This window comes from Cebus imitator, unplaced genomic scaffold (assembly GCF_001604975.1).
Source record: "Cebus imitator isolate Cc_AM_T3 unplaced genomic scaffold, Cebus_imitator-1.0 Scaffold8, whole genome shotgun sequence".
Taxonomy (NCBI): domain Eukaryota; kingdom Metazoa; phylum Chordata; class Mammalia; order Primates; family Cebidae; genus Cebus; species Cebus imitator.
In genome coordinates, this window is record NW_016107323.1 from 1,960,341 (window position 1) to 1,980,528 (window position 20,188).

The 20,188-nt window shown below is 38.5% G+C and overlaps 2 protein-coding genes across 2 annotated transcripts in view; one reads left to right on the forward strand and one right to left on the reverse strand.

Moving 5' to 3' along the window:
- The window catches only part of SLC41A2 (solute carrier family 41 member 2), a 150,942-nt gene that overhangs the window by 98,654 nt on the left and 32,100 nt on the right, over positions 1-20,188 (reverse strand). The window contains exon 3 of the mRNA XM_017540553.2: positions 11,841-11,948. Within this exon, the coding sequence (XP_017396042.1) occupies positions 11,841-11,948 (108 nt within the window). The remainder of the gene's footprint in view (positions 1-11,840; positions 11,949-20,188) is intronic.
- On the forward strand, positions 6,975-7,400 carry LOC108312591 (60S ribosomal protein L32-like). Its single transcript, XM_037742897.1, has one exon. It carries the CDS (start codon positions 6,990-6,992, stop codon positions 7,383-7,385), a length of 396 nt encoding a protein of 131 aa, XP_037598825.1. The 5' UTR covers positions 6,975-6,989; the 3' UTR covers positions 7,386-7,400.

Below are 20,188 nucleotides of genomic sequence, written 5' to 3' on the forward strand. Positions count from 1 at the left end.
AAAAAAAAAAAAAAAAAAAAAAAAAAAAGAAAAAAGTATGTTTAATGAATAAATACTTGAAACAATGGTACTGAAAGTCTCCACTGATGTATTATCTTAATAAACATGTATTTAACTATGTGTACAAACAAATAGGTAAGTTTTTTTAAAAAACCAGAAAGTTACCCTTGTTACTTCCAAGTGTTAGGTGTATGGATAACTTTTATTTTTTACTTTGTTCTTCAGTGAATTTTTCAAATTCTTGTCACTGAACATATAGTGCCAGTATAATCATTTTATTTAAAAACAGGTATTTGCAAAAGAGATATCTAATAAATTTCCATCTGCTCTGTCATCTGCTACCCAAAATACACAAAGAAAATTCTTAAAACTCAACAATAACAATCCAATTTAAAAAGTGGGTCAAAGACGTTAACAGACACCTCACCAAAGAAGATATACAAATGGCAAATAAGCATTTGAAAAGATGCTCCACATTCTATGACATCAGAGAAATGCAAATTAAGACAAGATAGCACTACACACCTATTAAAACAGACAAAATCTAGAACACTGACACCAAATGCTGGTGATGATGTAGAACAACAGGAACTCTCACTCACTGCTGGTATAAAGGTCTTTGCTAGGCCTACTGTTATGAGATTAGTTGACCTGATGGTAGGAATGCAAAATGGCACTCTTCACTAGAGAATTTCCATTTAATTCTTTTTTTTTTTTTTTTTTTAAACAAAGTTTTGCTCTTATTACCCAGGCTGGAGTGCAATGGCACAATCTTGGCTCACTGCAACCTCCGCCTACTGGGTTCAGGCAATTCTCCTGCCTCAGCCTCCTGAGTAGCTGAGATTACAGGCATGTGCCACCATGCCCAGCTAATTTTTTGTATTTTTAGTAGATACGAGGTTTCACCATGTTGACCAGGATGGTCTCGATCTCTTGACCTTGTGATCCGATACCCGCCTCAGCCCCCCAAAGTGCTGGGATTACAGGCGTGAGCCACCACGCCCGGCCATTTAATTCTTTTTTGTAATTACTAGTTCTCTTTTAAGGCTCCCTATCTGATCACTCATTAAAACATTTGTTTAATTATTTGAACATATTGTCCTTTAGTTTTTTGAACATATTCATACTAATGGCTTTGAAGACTTTATTAAGTCCAATATCTGGGTCCAATTAGAGTCATTTTTCATTAACTGAATATTAATCATGCTTTTTTTTTTTTTTTCGAGACAGAGTTTCACTCATGTGACCCAGGCTGGAGTGCAATGGCGCGATCTCGGCTCACCGCAACCTCCGCCTCCTGGGTTCAGGCAATTCTCCTGCCTTAGCCTCCTGAGTAGCTGGGATTACAGGCACGCGCCACCATGTCCAGCTAATTTTTTGTATTTTTAGTAGAGACGGGGTTTCACCGTGTTGACCAGGATGGTCTCGATCTCTTGACCTCGTGATCCACCCGCCTCAGCCTCCCAAAGTGCTGGGATTACAGGCTTGAGCCACCACGCCCGGCCTAATCATACTTTTCTTGAATATCAATCACACTTTTCAGTTTCTTTCCACATCTAGTGATTTTGGGGTAGAAACCAGACAGTGTAGATAATATGTTGTAGTGATTCTGGATACTGTTATGCTTTTGTGATGATTGGGCTTTCCTTCTAATAGGCAGTGAACTTGCCCAGATCCAAGCTACAGACTTTTGTCTCTCCCATAGAGTGAAGCTGCTCATTTCTCTGCTTGGTTCTTTCAGTTACCAATAAATGCCTTTTTGTATAACCCTTTGAGATCTCTGCTGTACCATAAATTGTGCCCAATTCTTTGGTTATGTAGTTTCTTTGGTTGTGTACTATAGTTTGTTTAAACTACACGACCAAAGAATTGGGCATAATTTATGCTCAGATTTCAGGGCTCACTCTTTATGCAATTTTCTTGCTTCTGAGATTTCTTTATAAGTTTCCATCTGCTTTGTCAGCTCCGAGTTCTGTCATCTGATAATCCAAGCCACTAAAACTTCAACTTTCTGCCACTATAGATCTATGTATAGGTCACAGAAGACACTCAGTCAAGAAACACAGAAATCTTAACCAGTATATTTGTTTTTCAAGTGTAGGCCCCTCTCACATTTCTGTCTACTTTTTTTGTTTTTTTGTTGCCAGATTCATTCAGGTTATTCCTACACATATGCATGTTAGTGCTTAGCCAAATATTTGAGCAGATCTTATACTCGGATTTTGGGTCTCCCCTTTTCTGCACTTCTAGAATTTCCTCCCTTAATTTCCAGCCACTCTGCCAGGTCTGAACTCCTCTTTGAGCTAATAAGACTGTCAGTTTTCTGCCATATGAGATCCAGGGATAGGGTAATTCCCTCAGGCAAAAACATCACAAGCTTTGCAATTCTTACTCATTATAGCATGGTCTTTTAAAGGTAAACCCTACTTTCTACCAGCTTCTGATCACTTTCCATTGCCTTCAAATAGTTTTCTAGATTTTATAATTGTTAATCTCTGGAGGCTTCACACAACCAACCATTTCATTCTACCATTAATTAGAATTAGAAAGACTGTTATATATTTTCACGTTTGAAATATTCTATAATAAAACATTGTACACAAAAATACACACACAAATATCATCTGAATGTACAGAGATGACATACATGTTCATTTTCTTGATCATGGTGGTAGTTTTTACAGGTACATACTATATATCTAAACTCAGTAAATTGTAGACTTTAAAATTGCACAGTTTATTGTATGCCAATAAAGCTGCAAAAAAAAGAAAAAAAAAAAAAAAAAGATGTGGAGGAAAACCTAATCGATTAAAAACCTAGTTGACTATAACAGTTTTTGATTATACATAAGTAGTTCTGCTCCACAAAGCTATGGCTAGGGATTGATATTTATAACTTAAGAAAGATACTTTAAAATGAAAAACAGGAATACGCAATCCCATTTTTTCCTAACAATCAGTTTGTACGAGAAGAACATGTAGAATTATGCCAAATTTAGGAAATAATACTGAAATTGTAACTATATCTAAATTGTGCCATAGTTATTAATATCATTATCTGGGCTTTAATTTGACTTTATTTTAGGACTTTGACAATTTGAATTGGAAATCTAACTTAAAATTATTAGGGGAAGAGATTTTGCCAACTTCTTCATATCTCTCATATCCCACCACTGGACTGTAAGCTCAATGAAGGCAGGAATATTTTCTGTTTTGTTTATTACTGATCTCCTGGAACATACAGCAGTGCTTGGCATATAATAAGGGTTTAAAAAAAAAATGTACTCCACCCAGGCTGGAATACAGTGGCGCTATCTTGGCTCAGGGCAACCTCTACCTCCCCGGTTCAAGCAATTCTCCTGCCTCAGCCTCCCGAGTAGCTGGGACTACAGGCACCCACGACCACACCCAGCTAATTTTTATATTTTTAGCTGAGACAGGGTTTCACCATATTAGCCAGGCTGATCTCAAACTCCTGACCTTGTGATCTGCCCACCTTGGCCTCCCAAAGTGCTGGGATTACAGGCGTGAGCCACCTCGCCCAGCTGGCCTCAAAAAAAGTTTTTGCACTAATAAATGAGAAAGGTAGAGTGTTACTAAATAATTTAGATAATCAAGTGTTCTCTGAGAAGAGGTTTGAGGCAATAGAAATCAGCTTTGTCTAGAGACAAATTATGTTAAGTGATTTGCTCCTGGGAAATAGTTTTACAAACTTTTTTTTTAAATACTCTCTTCAGGGCATTGAACACCATTTTTGACTCCTTTATACCTAACATCAGAAGCAGAAAATTTCAGACCTCAAACAATAGAAAAATTCAGCAATGTTTGGAATTACTGTACTTGGTTCATTTTCCAATTATATACTACTATTATATATCTATAATAATAGCTACTATAATTTTATATATACTATTGAAAAGATTAAAATCCAGGAAAAAAATTATTCAAGTTAATCATCATAGCTTTTGAAACAAGTTTTGACTCAAGTAAGATGGCAAGATAAAGTTGATTTGGATGCATCATTTTTTAATTCCCTTGTAAAAATAGGAAACCTATTGATTGACTGACTGATTGACAGGGTCTCATTCTGTCACTGCAACCTCCTCCTCCCAAGCTCAAGCAGTCCTCCTGCCTCAAGCCTCAAGTAGCTGAGACTACCGGCGCATGCCACAATGCCTAGATAATTCTTTTATTTTTTGTAGAGATGAAATTTCACCACATTGCTCAGGCTGGAAACCTATTTTATTAAAATATCTTTTTATCTGTGAACAGTTAGTCTTTAGCTTTATAGAATAAGAAGCTTTAAAAACAACTGATCTTCCACAGATTGAATGAGTAGACTATATCTTATGGTATCTTATGTTTTAAATTCTCTATCTTTATACTTACCAAAGGCCTTCCTTATAATCTTATAAGCTCATTTATCCTGATTCTCCTTCAGATAATCATAAAAATGAGAAAGGACCCTTGAATGGAGCAAGAAAGATTAAAGTAACCATTGATTGGCCTTCTACAACCATAATTATTTTTTCTCGTAGTTTTATAAGTAAAAACAAATACTACATAATAAACTGTAAAAATGCTTAAAAGCATTATTGGTTTTGCACATTAAAAAAAAAACAGCTTTCAAATAGTGATTGCTTTAAATTAAAAAATAATTACACTCAGGGGAAGAGGAGGGGCAGGAAAAAAAAATTACACTCATTCACCCTTCTCCCTGGAACCACTGAGTACAGTTAGAAATCTGCTTCAGTAGTCCCAATTACAGACAACAGGCAAATAAATTAAGGTGGTGACAGGTGCGGCATAAGGAAAAAGGAAGAGGAATTTCATAGGCAGAACTCATAGACTAGACAGTAACTGGATAGAGAGTGAAGAGGGACAAGGTGATTGGTTATATTAATAAACTGATAGGAAATACAGAAAAATAATATGGCTGGAAATAAGAGAAACTAATTGAGTGTAGTTTAGAATGTATTGAGTGGTATCCAACAGGCACTGAAAATTCAGCTCTCAAGGTCAGGGAAGTCTGGAGATATGGATCTATAAAGAGCAACGTGAAAGCAGTGCTGGACTACATGAAATTACTGAGGAAGAACATGCAGAGCAAGGTACTAAAATTTCAAGAAAACCTCAGATTTAGAGGATGAGCAAAGAAAAATAAATGAAAGATGTACACTAACAAGCAGCAGTGAAAGAGGTGGGAGAACGAGAAGGCAGTGGGGTCTCAAAGCCAAGGGCTATAAAGTTTTCAACCAGAAAATAATCAGTGAAGAGTCCAGAGAAGATGAGGCTTTGGGGATTTTGCCATTAAGAAGTCATTAACCTAGAGTTTCTTTTTTTTTTTTTGGGGGGGGACGGAGTTTCGCTCTTGTTACCCAAGCTGCAGTGCAATGGCGCGATCTCGGCTCACCGCAACCTCTGCCTCCTGGGTTCAGGCAATTCTCCTGCCTCAGCCTCCTGAGTAGCTGGGATTACAGGCACGCGCCACCATGCCCAGCTAATTTTTTGTATTTTTAGTAGAGACGGGGTTTCACCGTGTTGACCAGGATGGTCTCAAGCTCTTGACCTCGTGATCCACCCGCCTCAGCCTCCCAAAGTGTTGGGATTACAGACTTGAGCCACCGCGCCCGGCCAACCTAGAGTTTCTTAACAGCCCATAGAGTATCAGAATTGGAGTACATCCAACAACACTTCTCTAGCATTCTGTAAGAACTGTAGTTCTCTACCCAGCAAACTTAAGATCTAGTTCTCTAAGCAATTAAAACACTGTAAACTGGCCTGGTGTGGTGGTTCACGCCTGTAATCCCAGCACTTTGGGAGGCCTGAGGTGGGCAGATCACCTGAGGTCAGGAGTTTGAGACCAGCCTGACCAACATGGAGAAAACTTGTTTCTAAAAAAAAAAACACCGTAAACTAGAAGAATATACCATGTTACCATAACTTGGCGCCACAAGTTGCTACTTTCCCATCTACCAATTTGTTTGCTTTTACCCTTCTCAGATCCAGAAAGAATTTTTAGTGATGGATCCTAGTGTTTAATTTCAGTTGATCCATCAACAAATTCTGTGGATTCTCTCTGAAAATTAATTCTAGACTCCAGCTACCTCTCATCGCATCTGCTGTTAACATCTTGAATATCATCTCTAATCTATTATTGCAACAGACTCCCAATTGGTCTCCCTGCTTCAGTCCTTGGCCCGCTATACCCATATCTTAACACGGTAGTCAAAATAATGTTTAAAAATATCTATCAGATCACATGAACTCCTCTGTTTAAAACCTTCCATTAGTTTCTTATCTCACAAAGTAGGCAAATCATATACAATCTGGCCTCTGGCTCATCCCCTAAAATTGTACCCCCTTGCTCACTGGTCCCAGCCGTACTGCCCTCCATGCTCTTTATCTAACACAGTGGCTTTCAAACCTCAATAGATATCAGAATCATCTGAAGAGTGCATTAAAATTCAGATTGCTGAGCCACACCACTGGAGCTTCTGATTTAGTAGTTTTGGAGTGAAGCTGAGATTTTGTATTTCTAACAAATTGCTGATGCTGCTGATCAGAAGGGCGCACTTTGAGAACTACTGATCTAACATATCAACAACAGTTCTGCCTCTGGCCCTTAGCATTGCCTGGGATATTCCTATCCCAAATAGTCACAATGCTTCATTTTCTTATTTCCTTGACTGACCTATCTTCTTATCAGTAGCACAGTTCTTAACCTACGGAAGCTGGCAGGTCTACCCCTACCTCTCCAAAGAAAGGCTCAGTTAGATCACCCTGCAGTAGAGTAGAGACCATAGAAGGCAAGCTTCTCCCATGTGCTGAGCTTCTAATCAACTCTGGAGACTCCTCCACTTAAATATGGACAGATAAATAACGAGACATTTGAGAAAGATACCCAGTGTAAAATACAGACACCACAACAAATAAACTAATGAAATTAAATTCACTTTCGGGGTAGCAGCAATATCCTCCTTGGCATCATGGCCGCCCTTAGACCCCTTGTGAAACCCAAGATCGTTAAAAAGAGAACCAAGAAGTTCATCCGGCACAAGTCAGACCGATATGTCAAAATTAAGCATAACTGGCGGAAACCCAGAGGTATTGACAACAGGGTTCGTAGAAGGTTCAAGGGCCAGATCTTGATGCCTAACATTGGTTATGGGAGCAACAAGAAAACAAAGCACATGCTGCCCAGTGGCTTCCGGAAGTTCCTGGTCCACAATGTCAAGGAGCTGGAAGTGCTGCTGATGTGCAACAAATCTTACTGTGCTGAGATCGCTCACAATGTTTCCTTCAAGAACTGCAAAGCCATTGTGGAAAGAGCTGCCCCAGCTGGCCATCAGAGTCACCAACCCCAATGCCAGGCTGCACAGTGAAGAAAATGAGTAGGCAGCTTATGTGCACATTTTGTGTTTAAATAAAACTGGCATCTTCCTTAAAAAAAAAAAAAAAATTCACTTTCATTCAGGTTTAATGGTAGTACATGATCAAATTAAACAGCAAATTTCATTTGTAGCATATTGTTTTTTAACCGGATTCCCTATAGCAGGGTCTATTTCAAAACAGACTGCCATTTTAAATCTATGTTTGAATTTAAACAAATTCTGGATAATGCTCAAGAACAATGCTTTTGAAATATTTTCTTTGAGGCAAGCTGGCCAAAACTTCACTTTTCCTGGCAAAGTTATCAAGTTGCTTAAATTCTTGTATGCTTAACTATATTTATCAGAGCAAAGTTCATTTTCCAACAAATGAAACTAAAGCCACCTTTTAACTCTCATTCCAAATAATTTCTTCTTTAAATGTTGCCACTTTGATTTCACAAGACCTCTTCATTCTCTTCTCCTGCCAAAAAGCCTCTTGGATTGCATTCTATCTACCTAGGTAATCCACCAGTTCTTATAAGATAATGCAACTAGAAAAAGATGAAACGCAAGCATATACTTTCACTAATTCTCAAAATTGCGGTAAGACTACATAAAAGTTTTTTTATTTTTTCTTCTTAAATATAAAAGCTAGAGATATACCTGACACACATTGCAGCTGGATGCCAAATGGTCAAGTGCTGAAATCAACATTCAGCTGACACCAAATGTCACCATTATATAAGGAAATACTGGGATACAGGAACAAATGTAAATCTTAGACCATATGCTCCAGATACCTGAGACCAAGGTATCAAGTGTTAGTGTTCCTGAAGGCAGACCATGCCACCATTAGTTACCAACCAAACTCAGGAGAGCCAAGGACTGGGTGTTTGTTGGAGGTGTAGACGGAGCTTGGATGTGGGGCTGGTGCATGTGTGAGGTCTTTCAAAGTGCAGTACATATTGCCAAGGGTGGAAGAGGAATTGGGGCAGGCCTCAGACCAGGCGATGGCTCTCTCCACAATACCATGTTCCAAAACAGAACCCAAGAAGTTAAAAAATTCTAAATCTGATCTTGGACTTCCATGTCTTCCTAAGAACATATTTGTCAAGGTAGAAAGAAAAATTGTTTCAAGTGTGTAAGTTTGTTGTATAATTTTAAACTATGTCGACATATGTTATATAGGTCTCCATTTGTATTGCTACCCCAAGTCCAGCTGTTAAAGTAGACCTGTCTAGAATGCTTATAAATATTTAACATTGTTACATTTATTAAATACAATAGTAACCTGGATTCATCTTTTCTCAGATTCTGATATGGCTGACTCACATTTATTATTCAGTTTCCAGCTTACACATCACCTCCTCAGAGAAGTCTTCCCTGACCACATTGTATGATATAGCCCTCAGGGGCCGGGCGTGGTGGCTCACGCTTGTAATCCCAGCACTTTAGGAGGCCGAGGCGGGTGGATCACGAGGTCAAGAGATCGAGACCATCCTGGTCAACATGGTGAAACCCGGTCTCTACTAAAACTACAAAAAATTAGCTGGGCATGGTGGCGCGTGCCTGTAATCCCAGCTACTCAGGAGGCTGAGGCAGGAGAATTGCTTGAACCCAGGAGGTGGAGGTTGCGGTGAGCCGAGATTATGCCATTGCACACCAGCCTGGGTAAGAAGAGCGAAACTCTGTCTCCAAAAAAAAAAATAAAATAAAATAAAAAAGATATAGCCCTCAGGAATCATCAGTCATCACATTACACTGTTTGACTTTCTTCACTTCCCTTACTGATATCCAAATTTATGCAAATTCCATCACAGCAGAGACCTTGCCTGCCTTGTTATTCATGCATAGACTAATGGATTCTTATTTTATTCCATGGGTTACATATAATCTGCTACTGTCATTATTTGTTGTATGGCTCCAATTTTCCCAGATCTGGCCAATATGTCACTCTCTATCCTTTTGTCATGTCCCCATTTTTTTTTTTCCTTTTTAGCCCTTCTTTTCTTTACTTTCTGGCACCACAAGATGTTCCAGGTTCATTGTATACTTTTCTGCTCCAGCCCAACGAGCTCCTATTATTTTTCAGTCCTTTTAATATTCAGTAATTATAATGACTACATCCTATAGACTAAAGTGAATTTACCAATGTAATTCTACTCTATGAGTTTGGCCCTACCTAAGTGGCTGGCTGATACCCCCAGACGTCATCTATAGTTTACCAGCTAACTACATGAAAAAGCATTAGATCTGTAAATAATATTTTTTTAAATAATGTTTAAACACTTTAAATATTAAGCACCAAAAATATTATGTATTGGTGCTAAGACCAAGACCTTAGCAGATCATTCTTATAAGGTATATGAGAAAGCTATTAGGTTTTTGTTACTGCTGTTATTTTTATTGGTTTTATAAACTCTGACAGAGTTATCCTATGCAGGTAAAAGGAATGTTCTGGAATGTGACTTATTCCACTATATGTAGAGCTGTGTGTCCTCAGGAAAGTTACTCAACTGTTCTAAGCCTCAATTCTACCTCTGTAAAGCAGAATAGTGCTTATTCCATGGAGTTGGTATCAGATATACCTGGAAAGCAGTTAGCACAGGAGCTGGTATATAATAAGAGCTCACTAATACCAGATATTTCATTATTGTCCTCTGCAGATATGGTTATATGAGCTTTTATTTTTTTTTCCTACTCTTAGGTCATGAATAAATGAAATATATGACCTTTTATAAGCTACATAAGGAAGGAGTTTACAAAGTTCCATAGGGCACATGAACCATTTTCCCTTAATTAAACCAGGTCAGCCACAGTGGCTCACACCTGTAATCCCAGCACTTTGGGAGCCCAAGGCAGGCAGATCACCTGAGGTCAGGAGTTTGAGACAAGCCTGGCCAACATGGCAAAACCTCATCTCTACCAAAAATACAAAAATTAGCTAGGAATGGTGGTGCATGCCTATAATCCCAGCTACTCTGGAGGCTGAGGCAGGAGAATCGCTTGTACCCGGGAGGCAGAGGCTGTAGTGAGCTGAGATCACACCACTGCACTCCAGCCTGGGCAACAACAAGACTCTGTCTCAAACAACAAAAAGATTAAGCAAACTAGTAATGTTAATACAAAATTATTTTATGTATTTCCTTTCCAAGCATCTGCTTTACTCAAGAAACTTTAGGAAACTCACAGTTGCCTGGGTGGAAAAGGGGGAGAGGAGAAGTTGGACAGAGGGTGGAGAGTCCTCCCATCAACAGCATAATTGTTCAGCTCCCACTTCTTGATTACCTTTAGATACATAAAATTTTTTTCCTAATTGATAGATGGATTAACACTATCTTGCTCTAACTTCTTTAAAGGAAAACAAACTTTACATACTAAAAGTATTTCAATTAGTAATATTATCTGCTGACTAAGTTAATTTTTGGCTAACATTTCGTAGGCAGACAGCTCCTTGAAGTGAACCTCACTAGCTTATGTAGTTTTAACCATAACTTGGTTCCACAAAGGCAAACCCCAAAATAATATTATTATAAGATGACAATGTCCTTTTGAGCTTCTAAAAGTAACTCAGAACTCTGCTAGTGGCAGTATTTTTAAAAATGTTTACCCTTTTTGAGTGACAATTTTGCAATATGTAGCTAAAGACTTAAAAGTACATATTTTTTTCTGAATAGTAATTACAAACCTGGAATTGACCCTAAAAAAAGAAGAATGAAAAAATGTATGTATAAGAATATTCATCCCATTGTTTATAATAGAATAATGTTAGAAGGAGCTTATACATCCAATAATAGATGACGAAGGAAACTAGTAGAGCTATACAACAGAAAAGTACATAGTCAATAATGACACAATTACTGATATGGAAAAATGATCATGATGTATTTTTAAATGGAGATCACAGAGTATAAAAAAGAATATATAGAAGTCTAGTTCTTTTTTAGAATACACAGTATGTATTTACATTATGAAATACCTAACTATATATAAGTATAGATATGCAGGTATAAAAGGATCTGTACTAAAATATTAATAGTGGTTATATCTAAGTAGATAATTAGGGGTAGCTTTAGAGTTTCTTCTTTATATTTTTTCCCTTTTCTTTAGTTTTTATAATAAGCATGTATTACTTCTACAACTGCAAAAAGTTTAAACACCAATCAATCAACCATTGAGCCATAAAGAATCTCTATATCTGATTTACCCCATGTCTTAAGCATTGATGATAAATGCCAGAATGTCCTGGCATCAAAGAAGGCAAGTAACTACTTCTTGGGATAAAGGAGAGCCAATAATTATCAGATGAGACAATCTTTCAGAGTATGATATCTGGCACAACTACTTAGCATAGCGCTGAAGTACAGAAGAGTATCAGAGAAAGAAATCTTTTCCTAATACAAATTCCCCTTAACAGAGAGAAATGGTATAGGTAATGCACATAATTTGAGGTAGGAAAAAACTTACTGCAGTGGATAATCTGGATGCCAATGTCATTTCCAAGTTCCCTTTGAGACCAAGAAGTGCAGGGACTAAAATGAAAACTTCTGTAACTTTTCTGAACACCTCCCAGTGCTGTAAGAAAAAATAAAATTTTCTGACACTCTTTAAAAAACAGTTTAGAACAAAGACATTTCTAAAAGTCTCAGCCTTTTTCCCAACTTGGCATCTACATTTTGAATAACTATACAGTTCATGGAATCAGTGAGCCCTTAGCTTAACCCCATTCTCCTGAGCTCTGAAGCTCTGAGTCACTTTAGAAGATGCAGTTAGAATTGGGAATCAGCTATGTTGCTACAACCCATTCTACATCCCTTATATTCTTAAAGGTTTTACTTTATCCTTTTATGATGAGAAGAGTTAGACTGGCTAGTAGTTAAGAGCACAGACTCTGGAACCAGATAATTGATTTGAATCTTGCTTCCAATACTAATTATAACTAACCCACTGGAAAACTATAGTGCTATTACTATCTAATTTCACAAATGAAGGAAGAAACACTCAGAGAGATTAAATTATTTCCCCAAGATCCAAAGATGGGACCTAGAATTGACCCCAGAAGTACTAAGCAATCCCATGTTTTGATCCCCATTTTAGGGTATGAGGCAGAGAGGTTAATAAAAACAGCACTGAACTGGAAATAAGCTTTGTGCTTCTAGCCAAGGATCTGTCATAACCTGGCTTCATAATCCTGGATGAGTCATGTATCTGTCTGATCTCAATTTCTTCATCCATTAAATGCAAATAACATCCACCCTGTCTGGCCTTTGGATGAATACCACGTATAAATGATGAGAAGGGGGGCGAGTCAGACATGCCTCATTATATCCTCTTCCCTTTAAAATTCAGGCACAACTAACCAACATTAACATTAAAACAGGGAGTTAAAGATTGACAAAACAGACTCTTTGTAGCAATGGGATACCAAATTCCAAACTGACTCTAGTATAGCATCACATGACAGCAGACCCTGAATGAAACTGAAGTATTTTGCCCCAAAATATATTTCTTCGACATAGTTTTTAATGGCCCTGCAAAGCTGTCTCTCGTGGGGAAAATCTACAGTCTATAGCAAAACTCTTTCCCTTTCCAGGTCTTTTCTTGATCCCGGAGAGATTAACTAAGAGTCTGGCACCTTTTTAAGCCTGATAAGAAACCATCTATTCTCTCTGAAGCCTGCTATGTGGAGGCTTCATCTGCATAGTAAGAATCTTGGTCTTTACAACCCCTTATCTTAACCCATGTATTCCTTTCTATTGATTCCAGGTCTTCAAATAATTTAATTCCTTAAACAAACTGCCAATCAGAAAATCTTTGAATCCACCTATGATCTGGAAGTCCTCATTTTAAGTTGTCCCACATTTCTGAACCAAACAATGTATACCTTACATGTATTGATTGATGTCTGCCTATAACTTCTGTCCCCCTAAAATTGTATAAAATCAAGCTGTAAACCAACCATATCGGGCACATGTTCTCTGGACCTCTTGAGGCTGTATCACAGGTCATGATTTGTAGCGTTGGCAAAATAAACTTCTAAATTGAGACCTGTCTCAGATGCTTTTTGGTTTACATATGAAAATTTAAAATAACAGATATTAAAGATACACATAAAGATGTTAAAGATACAAATATCTTAATAACACAAAGTGACATTTTTCAAGTGCTATTAAGAGGTGATTGCCCCAGTAACAGATTTTATGAGCTAGGCATATTAACCTTATGCCAAAAAGTATAAAAAATACACGTCTTGTCATGAATACCAAGACAGGTGAGAAAAGTGAAACTTCTATCTATCAGATAAATGAAGAAAATTTCAATTTGTTCCCAAACTTTCCCTAGGCTGTTCCAAATAGATGCAGAACTGGGGTCTAAAGAGACCTCAGAAAATGTTTATCAGATCAGTCTTCTGTAAAATCCTGGTTCAAAGAGTTCACAAAGGAAATCCCTCAAATTGGGTTCAAGCCAATCAAAGGTGGGCCTAAAAAAGCACTGGATGAAGGTTCAGTGGCACCTCAGATTATTAGTCTTAAAAACTAACCAGCAAACAATTTTGTCCATGTTTTATGATGGGCTAATGATTCTGATGTGCTAGTGAAACATGTATCTTTCAGAGACATTGGTGGAAATGATGATGATAATGAGAATACGAGATAAAAATATTAATAATATCTAACATTCATTGATTATGTTCCAGGCACTGTTCTTTAGATTCACTTAACCCTCACAGCAAACCTAAGAGATAGGTATGATTTTTATCAGATCCCAGATATAATTCAGAATACCTTTTACCTAGGTCATCAGGTGTGATACTGTCAAGCATGTATTTGGTCTTCAACCCTGTTTCCTGGCATGTATCTAAAATCGTTAGAATCTCCAAAGTGATGTCTTCGTGTATGCTGATTGATGACAGCCCCAGTTAGCTTCAGGATGGGGGCTGGTCACCAGAAAGACCAAGGCGTGATTACAGGATTGGGACTTTCAAATTCCCCCTGCCCACACAAACACCTTTGGGGAGGATGGAGGGACTGAAGCTTAAGTTGACCACCAATGCCCAGTGTTTTAATCAATCATGCCTACAAAATGAAGCTTCCATAAAAATCCAATAGGACTTGGTTTGGAGAGCTTCCACACAGCTGAACATTTGGAGGTTCCTGGATGAGGGAGCACGTAGGGAGGGCATGAAAGCTCCATGCCTCTGCCTCATACCCGCCCTACATATTTCTTCATCTGTATTCTTTGTAATATCCTTTATGATAAACACGTAAACATAAGTGTTTGCCAGGGTTCTGTGAGCTGCTCCAGCAGACCAATCAAACCCAAAGAGGAGATCATGGGAACCCCAACTTGAAGCCAGTTGGTTAGAAGTTCTGGAGGCCAGGACTTGTGTCTGGTATCTCAAGGTGGGGGACAGTCTTGCGGACTGAGCCCTCACCTGTGGGATCTGATGCTACTTCTAAATAGACAACATCAGAACTGAATTGGAGAACACTAATTCTGCACCAGCCAGTGTCTGCTGCAGAAGTGATTGCTTGCTTGGTGTGTGGGGTAAAACCCCCACACATTTGGTCACAGAAGTCTTCTGTGATGGTTACTGTGACGTAAAAGCATCATAAGCCATCACGCTTTAGACCTATTGAAATGCATGCCTGTAGGTTACTCCCTTTGGTTATCCTTTCCACATTCAATTCAAATGAAATACTTATGTGAGAATTACTATGAAATACTTAACAACAGCGTTGGTGTGACAACAATAAGAGCTATATGAATTACTGATTTCCTATCTTGTGCCAAAAGAATTCTACATTATTTTCTCCATACTAGTGAGAAATAAAAAATAAAAAAAAACTGAATCCCCCCCAAATCAAATGAAGGAACCCCCTCATGGCCAAGAGGAAACCCAGAGTAACCTTGAAAACTGAGTTCTCAGCCAGAACAGTATGGGAGATCAACCACACCCCATTACACTCCTTCCCTTGTTAACTGCCATTAGACTTTTTTCCCTAAGGGCTAAACAGAAATCAACCTTTTCAAAAGACTCCACAGCTAATCTTGGCTGCTCCCACCCACTTTTGTGGTTTCAACAAAACAACTGACCAGCATTCCTTCCTGATAACATGCACACTTTTCTCTTTTTACAAAATGCATGTAAATATGTACATTTGGCCTCCTCATTCAGCATAAATTCCTGTTTCCTTTTTCCCCCTCCTTTGAAGTGTCTGTTTCTGGCTTCTGACTAGAGGCTATGCTTCCCAGCCTGTCAGAATGGCCACCTTGCAGGCTGTAACCCTATATGAGAAATAAAGTTCTCCTTTCCAAATTTATGAACCTCATCATTCAGATGTTTACACCAGGTCGAGCTGTGGCCCACACCAGTAATCCCAACACTCTGGGAGGCCGAGGCAAGTGGATCACTTGAGGTCAGGAGCTCAAGACCAGCCTGGCCAACATGGTGAAACCCAATCTCTGCTAAAAATACAAAAATTTGCTGGCATAGTGGCAAGTGCCTGTAATCTTAGTTCCTCAGGAGGCTGAGGCAGAAGAATCACCTGAACCTCGGAGGTGGAAGTGTCAGTGAGCTGAGATGGTGCCATTGCACTCCAGCCTGAATGACAAAGCAAGACTCTGTCTCAAAAAAAAAAAAAAAAAAAGTTAACACCAGCTGATGCGCTTGCAGAAGTTCCCAAACTTTCTCAGTTCATGGCAGGCCTAGAATCTGAGAAATATTTTCATAGCATCCTTAGGACAAAAGGAACACCTAACAAACCTACATATGAAGTAGTTAGGTCTGAACAACTTAATAACTATTTATTTCCTAACAATTTAGTAACCATTTGAAGAACGTATACAGGTAAATTGAAAGAAAAAAATTGCATTTTACATCATTTTTTACAACCACAATTATTTACTAATGGGATATATGTACCTGTTGGGCAGTGCACAACTTCTCAAACGTTGGAATTAGAAACTATTGTGATATTGTGCTCGCCTGGAGCCAGAACCTGAGCAACGCTATTTTTATAAAATGCAAAACTGTTTTTAAATAAGTTGAAATGGCTGCCCCATTCTCCTCACAATAACTACTGTTCTTGGCCGCTGTAAATAGAACTGGTAGTTTGTTCTGCAAAACTATGTAAAGCTGCTTACCTTTTCTTATCAGTAACTGCTAAAATCTGTGACTTCTATCACCACCCAGACAATGTGTAAACAAATGTATATCTTGACTTCTGTAAACCACTGAGGTAACAAACAGAATGACAAAAGTCCCCTAGACCTTGGAATGTCCAGAGACCCCCGCCCTTGTCTCTGCCCAGGAGGTGAATCACAGAATCCCCTAGCCCTTGGAATGTCCGAAACCTTTTCATCCCCATCCCCACTCTTCACCCCCACTCCCAAGGTGGTTTTTCGGGTATAAAAAGTCTTGGCACCCTCCTTTTGACGCCACAGGTTGGAGAGACGTGAGTCTTCTGTGGTCGCCGGCATAATAAATGACCCTGTAATCTGGCATACTTTTGTCTTGGTGCTAACTTTCTACGCTCGGTCCAATACAACACTATCACCTTCATTTCCTGTTTTATATTGGTTTTTGTGTGACTCTGGCTTTTTATCACAGCACTGCTAAAAACCCAGTTTTGCAAAAACGTTCATTGAAAGAAACAGAGTGTGATCTAATGTTGAAATGTTAAGCCACCTTGGGCCAGTAGTCTGTAGCGCATCCAGAAGACAACGTTGTGTTTCCTATAAAAACTTAAACTATCCCATGGTACCCCTGGGGTGTCTTGACACACAATTGGGAACTACCAGAATAGTAAGAAGTAGTACGCACAGGGGTCAACAGCAAGGGCTCTAGACTCAGATCGCCTTCACTGAAATTCTGACTCTACTACTTACTGTGTGATTTTGACAAAATTATGTTTTACTTTCTGCATCTAAAATATGGACATAGTTGTATCACCTCAGAAGATTCTGCTCAGGACTTTGGCTGCACATAGTAAATAACTGAGTGTTTATTAGCTGTAAGACCAGGATGCATTATCAGTTCATTTTCCATTCAAGAAGACATAATGCAGAAAGTGTCCAGAGAGGGAATGCTGAGGCAGCTAGTACCAAAAAGAATGTTCACTTATTTACAAATTTTACCATGATTCAATATGTGCTCTGGGGCTATGAACCTGCCCTAAAGTAAATCAACTTCTTGTCATACCTAACTTTGCACTTGCATCAATACAGAAACTCAGGTAAACACCCACAAGTCAAACATAATGTCAGATTATTTACATAAATTCTATACTCAAAACCTAAACATCTGTTTAAATCCAAAAGAACAAAAATGAAAATTAAAAATAGTAAGTTAAAGAACATATCTATAGACTCCTAACTTTAAAATAACAGAAAACTGGGCCGGGCGCGGTGGCTCACGCCTTTAATCCCAGCACTTTGGGAGGCCGAGGCAGGTGGATCACGAGGTCAAGAGATCGAGACCATCCTGGTCAACATGGTGAAACCCCGTCTCTACTAAAAATACAAAAATTCAGCTGGGCATGGTGGCGTGTGCCTGTAATCCCAGCTTCTCAGGAGGCTGAGACAGGAGAATTGCCTGAACCCAGGAGGCAGAGGTTGCGGTGAGCCGAGATCGCGCCATTGCACTCCAGCCTGGGTAACAAGAGCGAAACTCCATCTCAAAAAAAAAAATAAATAAAATAAAATAAAATAACAGAAAACTTTTTTTTTTTTTGAGACAGAGCTTCACTCTCGTTGACCAGGCTAAAGTGCAGCGGTGTGATCTCGGCTCACTGCAATCTTCACCTCCCAGGTTCATGCTATTCTCCTGCCTCAGCCTCCCAAGTAGCTGGCATTACAGGCATGTGCCACCACACTCGGCTATTTTGTGCCCTTAGTAGAGGTGGGGCTTCTTCATGTTGGTCAGGCTGGTCTTGAATTCCCGACCTCAGGTGATCCACCCACTTCAGCCTCCCAACGTACTGGATTATAGGCGTGAGCCACTGCGCCCAGCTAACATTTTTTTTTTTTAATTGGTAAAAGAAGGTCATGCAGTTAAAAAAAATACATATCCCAAATCCTTATACATGGAAAAAATTTTGTGATTTAATCTTAGTTTGAAAATAAACCTATTCACTTTTAGACATATGACAAAATGACCAACTTCAATCATAATTATAGAAATGCAAATGAAAAGGTGAAAAATTTTCATCAATGAGGTTCGTAAAAATCAAAAAGTTGGAGAATACACTTTTGCTAAGAGTGGCCGGGCGCGGTGGCTCAAGCCTGTAATCCCAGCCCTTTGGGAGGCCGAGGAGGGTGGATCACGAGGTCAAGAGATCGAGACCATCCTGGTCAACATGGTGAAACCCCATTTCTACTAAAAATACAAAACATTAGCTGGGCATGGTGGCGCGTGCCTGTAATCCCAGCTACTCAGGAGGCTGAGGCAGGAGAATTGCCTGAACCCAGGAGGCAGAGGTTGCGGTGAGCCGAGATCGCGCCATTGCACTCCAGCCTGGGTAACAAGAGCGAAACTCCATCTCAAAAAAAAAAAAAAAAAGAAAAAAAAAGAAACAGGTACTCTTTTGCACTGCTTGTGAAAATGTAAACGTTTAACTTCTTTGGTGGAATCTGATAATATCTATCATATGTAAAATGCCCATAATTTTGACTCAGAATTCTACTTCTAGGAATTTGACCTACAAACAAACTTCCATATGAGATCAAAAACACACCCATATAAGGACTCTTCTTCATCATTGTTCATAACAGCCAAAGATTTGAGGCAATTAAAATCCCCTTCATAAGCTAATTTGATAGATTAATTATGAAACTAGTGCATTATCTGTCTGAGAAGAATTTGCTAAATCTGTGTGTACCTACATAGAGTTCTAGGACAAATTAAGAAGCTCAAAATGAAGAGAAACACTACAGAGTGTTATTTAGTTTTTGTTTTTTAGAAAATACATATATTAATGCAAATACATGCATCTCATGTCTGTTGAAGGAGCTACAAAGAAAACTAAAAACAGTTGTTTCTAAGGAAGGGCCCACGGTAAGGGTGCATACAGCAGAGGAGAGACTTTTTTCTCCATTGCTTATTCTTTCATACTGCTTAAATATGCTTAATCAGGTATACATATTATTTTTTTAATTAAACTTTTTATTTTGAAGTAATTGTAGATGCATATGCAGTTATAAAAAACTAATACAGATAGATCCCATTTAACCCTTACTCTGTTTCTCCCCCATGGTATCTTGCAAAACTAAAGTACAATATCACAACCAAGACATTGGCATTGATACAGTCAAGATATCGAACGTTTCCATCCCCACAAGGATCTCTCCTAATACTCTTTGAGAGCCATTTCTCTCTACTACCAATACCTCCTTAACCACTGGCAACCATTAATCTGTTCTCCATTTCTATAATGTTATCAATTAGAGAATTTTATATGAATGAAGTAATACATTCTATAATCTTTTAAGATTAGTTTTTCACTCAGCTTAATTCTCTGGAGATTCATCTCGGTTGTTGCATGTGTCAATAGCTTATTTCTTTTTGTTGCTGAGTAGTATTTCATCATATGAATTTACCAAAGTTTGTTTAACTCAACTGTTGAAGGATACTTGGGTTGTATCCTGTTCTTAGCCATCATGAATAATGCTACCATAACCATTCTTGTAGAGGATTTGTATGAAAATAAGTCTGCATTATCTGGGGATAAATACCCAGGAATGCAGTTGCTAGGTCCCATGGTAGTTAATATTTAGGGTTTTTTTTTTTTTTTTTTTTTTTTTTTTTTTTTTTT